Here is a 7,853-nt window from a genome sequence, read left to right as displayed (position 1 = left end):
AATGTATGGCAGATGAAATACGATACTCAATTTATGTCATGAGTTTGACATGTGATATTATTAATCTGTAAACTCATTTAAAAATGATAAATGCAGAAAATCATGTATGAAGATCAAGCCAAAATTTGATCTTATAAACTAATAACCAATTAAACAATATGGGGAAAATAAAATCAAGTATCAGTACACTACTACATTCCCAATAAAAATGAAATTCAAATCTAACAAAAGGCTATAAAATAGTAATCATTTATAAGTATTCATCAGTGTTGTGCTAGGGTAATCAAATGCTATTGCCACTATAAATAAAGATCCAACACTTGGAAGATACTTTCAAACTGCAGGTTCTCTGTAACTGTTCATGCAAAGCATCAGCTTAAACAAACATGAGAAAGTTAGAAAAATCTACTACGATTGGTTGCAAGAGAAAGTATGGGATTTCAAACAAAGATATGAAAGCATTTTATATTACACTATACTTTATAAATACAAGTTTCATATAAATACTCACAATAACATCAATTAATGCCTAAACAAGTAAAGGAATTAATAATTATATTGCTAAAGGAAATAAAAATAGTCCAAAAATTGTACTAGATGCAAATTAGACTTATCTGTTGAAGATGTGTAGTTTAGTTCTGTTTTCCAAGAGTACTGTCAACTTGGTTTTCTTCACTCACATAATTTTTTCTTCTTAGGCTTAGTTGCGTTTATCTAAAATAAATCAGGTAGGGTTCATATCATTAATATATAAGAAATGAATCAACACTTAGTCAAAGATTTTTGTAACAATAATTTATAGAACAGAAGAAAAAATATATATGAGAAATATAAAAAATTAAAATAGACTTATCTTTTTCGTAGATTTCTCTGCATATATATTTTTTTTGGAATTTTTAGGCTTCGATACTGTTGATTAATGTGTATTTGTTCCTTTCTGGGCTTAGCTACGTACATCTGCATACATAGAAATTAGGGTTTCAGGAGTATATAAATAAATTAATAGATTTTAGAGCAAATAGCAATTAAAACTTACTGCTGTGAGAAAATTGTTTCCTGAAATATCTGATCCAGTTTAAGCTTCAAAAGTAGACGATTTGCTTGAACTTCTTCCGATTTATGGTTTCGATTTTTGGATTAATTCATCAAGGACGAGAGGTTTTCATGGTTTAGAGGATGAAACTTGAAGGATTGAAGAGAATAGAGGTAGTTGGCTTCTATTTCGTGAATGATTTAGGGTTCGTGAATAGCGAATGGTACTGGTGTCGCGAATGAGACGGTGAATCACGAAGGAGAGGACAGAGCGAGGCAGAGGGAGGTAGAGCGAGAGGGAGTTCTGGAGTTATGCTTTGGGTTGGGTAAGAAAGGTTAAATATGTGGGCTTTGGTTAGGTTTTGGGTTGGGTAGGTTAGATGGGTTTCGGCCCATTATTATTATTGTTATTATTATTATTGTTGTTGTTGTTGTTGTTGTTGTTGTTGTTATTATTATTATTATTATTATTATTATTATTATTGTTATTGTTATTGTTATTGTTATTGTTATTGTTATTATTGTTATTGTTGTTATTGTTATTGTTGTTATTGTTATTATTGTTACTATTGTTATTAGATCTTTTTATTCCTGTATTTGTTGTTATGATTAATAGTATTACATTATTATTATTATTCATTATTAATTATTAATATTATTATTCATAATATTGTTATTGTTAATGAAAATATTCTAATTATTTTTATCATTATTGGTATTAAAATTACTTTTTTTTGTTATTCCTATGTTCTAATGTGTGAATTCTTTTTATTTTTTTGTTAATATATTTATTAAATAGGTGATTTTTTTATTGAGTTGTCTTCAATATATTTGTATTTATAAATTGTGCATCTCGAAATTTGCAATGACTTTATCATAATAATATATTTTAAAGCATTTTGACACTTTTTCCCCTTTTGTCCAATTAAATATTACGTTAAATAATGTTACAAGTAAGGATTTTGTCTATTTGATATAATGAATTTGAAAATATTTTTAAAATTTTCATTTTGGGAATCAAAAAATTGTTAAAAATTTCATCTTGAATTTTTGTTAGAGAATGCGGATAGTTTAACTCCTGAGCAACTAACAACGCAAAGGATCGATCGGATTGGGATTCAGGCACAGAAATCATGCTTTTTGGGGGTGTTTGAAAATTCTCTTTATACGACTTTGAGTGTATTAACAAATTGTAAGTGCTACAAATTTATCACATTTTAAATTAAATGTTGTCTTTTTTAATTTTTTTAAAATATATTTTCTTTAATGTAGGCAATCAAATCAATACTACGATATCTTCTAATGTTGAATGTTTGAATAGGCATATTGAGAGTACTAGCACCGAAGCGGGTAATTTATTTTTTTTTCTTTAAAAATGTTATATTAAATGTTAGGTAAATTTATATTGTGACTTGATTTGTTTGGTGTGTAATCATACAGTCGACATTGCTAATAATTCTAAAATCGTATTGAATATTGTTTGTGGTTCAAGCCGAAGGAAAACAAATTTAACTGATGTAGGTATTTTTTGCATTTTTTTCCTAATTCTACATTATAATATAGTGTTTTATTTTATTCTTATAGTAATAGATTAAACTATCAATAGGACCATCAATTGTATGTAGACAACCTGTCCAAAATAAGCGAAAAGCTATTGTAGGACCATCAATTGGATACAAATTGTTAAAGCTACTGTATACCTTTGGTAGCTTAAAGTTCTAAAAAAAAGTTCATGTATTTATATAAGTACATTTTTTGTGAACATTTTTTTTTTGTAGGCGTGTATTTAGACAATGGCGATCCGACTTTTAAGTGTCAACATTGTGATACATTGTTTTGTTATGATGAGAGATTAAAGAGTGTAAAGGTGAATAGTTTGCCTAAATATTCCATATGTTGTGGTAACGGAAAAATTAAATTGGCACCTATCATTCCTCCGCCCAAGATGATATCTAATTTGTTTTTTAGTGGCGATCGTAGAAGTAAAAATTTCTTGCAGAATATACGATCTTACAATAATATGTTCAGTTTTACATCAATGGGTGGTCGAATTGATAAACAAATAAATTCTGGATCATCTCCGCCAATCTTTCGCTTGAACGGTCAGAATTTTCATTTGATGGGGAGATTATTACCCATTGGAGGTAATTCAGCCAAATTCGCACAGCTATACATTCATGACTATGAAAATGAAGTTATGAATAGAATTAGTGTTGTCAGGTATGTATACTAATTGTTTCCTATATTTTTATAATATATTTGTTTAATCAACTTTTAAAATTCATTTTACTTTGCAAATTTTATAATTTTGAAGGAATGAAAGTGATGTACAAGATTTACACCCTCAAATTGTTGCTGATATCCAAGCTATTTTAGATTATTGCAATGTTTTGGTTAAGTCATTTCGAATGGCGAAAGAAGCAATCCAGTCAAATCCAAGAGTAGAAGTTAAAATGAAGTTGATTGGGAAGCGTAGCAGAGATGCCCGTACATATAATTTGCCCACAGTCTCTGAAGTTGCTGCACTTATTGTTGGGGACTTGGATGCGCATCTCGGTGAGTGAGATATATTAGTGGAAACAAAATCTGGATTGTTGAAGAGGATTAGTGAACTCAATCCAGCTTATCTTCCACTACAGTATCCATTGTTGTTTCCGTATGGTGAAGATGGTTATAGGGAGGTATTGGCTTCAACATTGTTCGAGTAGTTGAAAATGGATCTAGACAACGTATTTCACCTCGCGAGTATCTTACTTTTTGTATTCATGAGCGTTTATCAGAAGTTTCAACAATTTTATATGCTCGGAGATTATTTCAACAATTTCTGGTCGATGGTTACACCATGGTTGAAGCTGGTCGATTATTGTATATTCGCACCAATCAAAAATCTTTAAGGTGTGGAGCTTATCAGGGATTGTCTGATGCATTAACACGAGGTGATGTTGAGCCCGATCGTCATGGTAAACGAGTTATTCTTCCTTCTAGCTTTAATGGTGGGGCTAGGTATATGATTCAAAACTATCAAGATGCCTTGGTGATTTGTGGATGGATTGGTTATCCTAATTTATTTATTACATTTACATGTAATCCAAAGTGGCCTGAAATAGAGAGGTATTTGGGAGAGCGACATTTGAGTGCTGTCGATCGACCTGATATCATATGTCGCTTATTTAAAATGAAATTGGATGCGTTGATTAGGGAGATCCATTCTGGATTAGTTTTTGGTAATGTAACTGCAGGTACGTATTTTACTTTTTCTACATATACATGAGAATCATTCTTATCTTATTTTTAATTTGTATTTTAATACTTCTTTATGTAGTTATTTATACTGTTGAGTTCCAAAAAAGAGGACTTCCGCATGCCCATATATTGATATTTCTGGGCCAAGAAGATGGTCAAGCTTTATGTCAAAATATTGATACTATCATTTCAGCTGAAATTCCAAATAAGGAAGTAGATAGTGAGTATTATAAGGTTGTTGAGGAGTTTATGATTCACGGTCTTTGTGGTCATCTTAGGAAGAATTCTCCGTGTATGGTCAATGGTCGTTGTTCTAAACATTTTCCAAAGAAGTTTGTAGACTCTTCAAATTTTGATCAAGATGGTTATCCTATTTACAGACGAAGAGATGATGGAAGGTTTGTTAAGAAAAATGGAATTGAGTTGGATAACAGATTTGTTGTACCACATAACAAATATTTGTTGCTTAAATATAGAGCACATATCAATATTGAGTGGTGTAACCAGTCCCGTTCTATCAAGTACTTATTTAAGTATGTCAACAAGGGGCATGATCAAGTTACAGCTCATTTCTACTAAAGTTCCGATGATTTAGAGAAGGTCAAGTTGTAGATGAGATATCTATGTTCTATGATTGTCGTTACATATCTGCTTGCGAAGGAACATGGCGTTTATTCGGATTTGACATTCAATTCAGAGTTCCTGCAGTTGAGAGGTTGAGTTTCCATTTGCCTAATCAACAATTAGTTGTTTATGGCGATGATGATGATTGTGTTGATAATATTTTGAGTCGCCCGAGTGTTGGAGAAAGTATGTTTTTAGCTTGGTTTGAAGCTAAAAAAAAGTTTGCAGAAGCTAAAGAGTTAACTTATGGTCAGATGCCCAACAAATTTGTTTGGAAAAAGGATGTTAGAGAGTGGCATCTTAGACGTAAGGGGTTTGCTATTGGACGTATGTTCTTTGTTCCGCCAGGTTCTGGTGAAATTTATTATCTAAGGTGTTTGTTGAACTTGGTTCGTGGTGAAACATGTTATGAAGATCTTTGTATTGTTGAGGGGGTGCAATATAGTTCATTTCGAGATGCATGTTGTGCCCGTGGTTTATTAGCAGATGACAAGGAATATGTTGATGCGATTAATGAAACAAGTAAATGGGCATCTGCAACTTCTATGAGGAGACTATTTGTGACTATGCTTACTTCAAACGTTCTTATTCGACCAGAAGTTGTTTGAGAGGCAGTATGGATACTCTTAGCTGAAGATGCGGAGTTCAACCAACGGAAACTACTAGATAAACCAGGTTTTTTTTTTTTATTATTTTTTATTTTTTATATTCTTTTGTAGCTTAAATACATACATTTTATTAACATGATTGTGCTGTATTGGATCGTCAGATGTAAGTACCATTCCGATTTTATTTTCCTTTTAGGTCTAATCCTAATAGATGAAGAAAAGACTAACTATGCTTTGGTGGAAATTGAAAAGCTTTTACATGTATTGGGAAAACGTATGTCTTGCTTTCCATCTATGCCTGTGTCAAATATGAGTTCCTCATGGAAATCAGTTGTTAGATGAAGAATTGTTATATGATTGTGATGCTCTTAAAGTTGAACATGATAATTTGGTAGAGAAATTGACAGATGAACAGAGACATGTCTATGACATAGTTCTTAGTGATGTTGCGAATGCTGGGGGTGGTTTGTTTTTTGTTTATGGGTACGGAGGAACTGGTAAAACCTTTGTTTGGAAAACATTATCAGCTGCTCTGCGTTTTGAAGGTCACATCGTCTTAAATGTTGCCTCGAGTGGTATTGCTTCTCTACTTTTGCCAGGTGGTCGAACTGCTCATTCCCGATTTGCTATACCTATTAATATAACTGAAGATTCTACATGTAACATCTCTCAAGGGAATGACTTGGCTAATCTAATTATAAACTCCAAACTTATTATTTTGGATGAAGCCCCGATGATGCATAAACATTGCTTTGAGGCTTTAGACCGAACCATGAGAGATTTATTACGGTTTGTGAATCCTTTGAGTACAGAAATGACATTTGGAGGAAAAACAGTGGTTCTTGGTGGTGATTTTCGACAAATACTGCCTGTGATTCCTAAGGGAACAAGAAAAGATATTGTTGGAGCAAGCATCAATTCATCTTATCTCTGGCAAAATTGTAAGGTGCTAAGATTGACTAAGAATTTGAGATTACAAAGATTGGGAAATGATGACAGTGCTGAAGATATCAATTCATTTTCAAAGTGGATAGCTGGTATAGGTGATGGTTTGATTGGTGGACCAAATGATGGGTGTGCAGTAATAAATATTCCGGAACAAAATGTATTCCGGCCACATCGAGATTCGATATCAGCCATAGTAAATAGTACGTTCCCGGAATTTTGCTCAGGTAATTTTGATATGGAATCTCTTAATGGTTGAGCTATTTTGGCTCCAACTCTGGATTTAGTGCATGAAATCAATGATTACATGAGTGGCTTGAATCCGACAGCTATTATAACTTATTTCAGTTCTGATTCTGTTTGTCAATCAAATTCTGGTGTCGACACTTTAGCTGGTTTACATACTACAGAGTTTCTTAACACGTTGAAATGCTTGGGTATTCCAAATCATTGTCTTATGTTGCAAGTTGGATCTCCAGTTATGTTGTTGCGAAACATTGACTACACTCTTAGCTTGTGTAATGGTATGAGATTAGACATTACTAAATTGGGAGATCATGTTGTTGAAGCGAAAGTGATGTCAGGAAGTTGTATGGGTACACGAGTTTTAATTCCAAGATTGTTGACACCGTCTGATCCTCGATTGCCATTTAAGTTCCAAAGGAGGTAGTTACCTTTAATGTTGTCATATGCAATGACAATAAATAAGAGTCAAGGACAAAGTCTTACAAATGTTGGCTTACTTCTGAAAAAACCTGTTTTTGTGCATGGACAATTGTATGTGGCTTTGTCTAGAGTTAACAATCCAAATGGTTTTAAAGTGGTTGTTTTAAGTGAGAATGGAGAGTATTCTTCTCCAACTGTAAATATTGTGTATCACGGGGTTTTTAAAAATTTGTAATTCAGTATATATAATTATTCCAATGTTTATAACTTAGGGTGTGTTTGGTTGGTGGGTTTTGCCCATAGGAATGGGTATGAAAGTGATTGTTGTTGTTTGGTTGATAGATTTTTAGAACACTACTATGGGTTTCGAATACCCCATCAATTGAAAAATCCATACCCAAATAAAATAAGGGTTTCATTCCCTTATTCATTATTAAGCACTACTATTAGTAACCATTCCCATTCCACCCTACTACCAAACATGTTAAATACTTTCACCAAAACCCATTACCATTACCAAGTATTTGATACCCATTCCAATTCCGATTCCTATGTGCGAACCAAACACATCCTTAGTTATATTTACTATTGTTTTGAACCTTTTTGTACTGCATATTTCGCATTTTTGTACTGCAAAATTTTATGTGTGTTATTAATTCAAATGTTATTTATAATGTAGTTTAATTTTCATCCCGTGCATCGCACTGGTGCAATACTAGTTTTACCATTAAACAA

General features: G+C 32.4%; 1 protein-coding gene across 1 annotated transcript; it reads left to right on the top strand.

The window, feature by feature from the left end:
* Positions 1-3,070: 3,070 nt before the first annotated feature.
* LOC109163788 lies at positions 3,071-7,122 on the top strand. Its single transcript, XM_019312493.1, has 7 exons — positions 3,071-3,252; positions 3,347-3,588; positions 3,741-4,271; positions 4,355-4,673; positions 4,871-5,501; positions 5,839-6,679; positions 6,782-7,122. The coding sequence occupies exons 1-7, from the start codon at positions 3,071-3,073 to the stop codon at positions 7,120-7,122; spliced, it is 3,087 nt and encodes a 1,028-aa protein (XP_019168038.1).
* Positions 7,123-7,853: the final 731 nt, after the last annotated feature.

Source organism: Ipomoea nil, unplaced genomic scaffold (assembly GCF_001879475.1).
Source record: "Ipomoea nil cultivar Tokyo-kokei standard unplaced genomic scaffold, Asagao_1.1 scaffold3043, whole genome shotgun sequence".
Lineage (NCBI taxonomy): Eukaryota > Viridiplantae > Streptophyta > Magnoliopsida > Solanales > Convolvulaceae > Ipomoea > Ipomoea nil.
This window is presented reverse-complemented; position numbering and strand designations above follow the sequence as displayed.

Bases quoted from the DNA above. Each gene is read 5' to 3' on its own strand.
- LOC109163788 (XM_019312493.1), top strand. From the start codon at position 3,071: ATGGGTGGTCGAATTGATAAACAAATAAATTCTGGATCATCTCCGCCA. The intron at 4,272-4,354 runs GTACGTATTTTA...TTCTTTATGTAG, and splicing joins TTTTGGTAATGTAACTGCAG to TTATTTATACTGTTGAGTTC. The intron at 6,680-6,781 runs GTAATTTTGATA...TGAATCCGACAG, and splicing joins GTTCCCGGAATTTTGCTCAG to CTATTATAACTTATTTCAGT.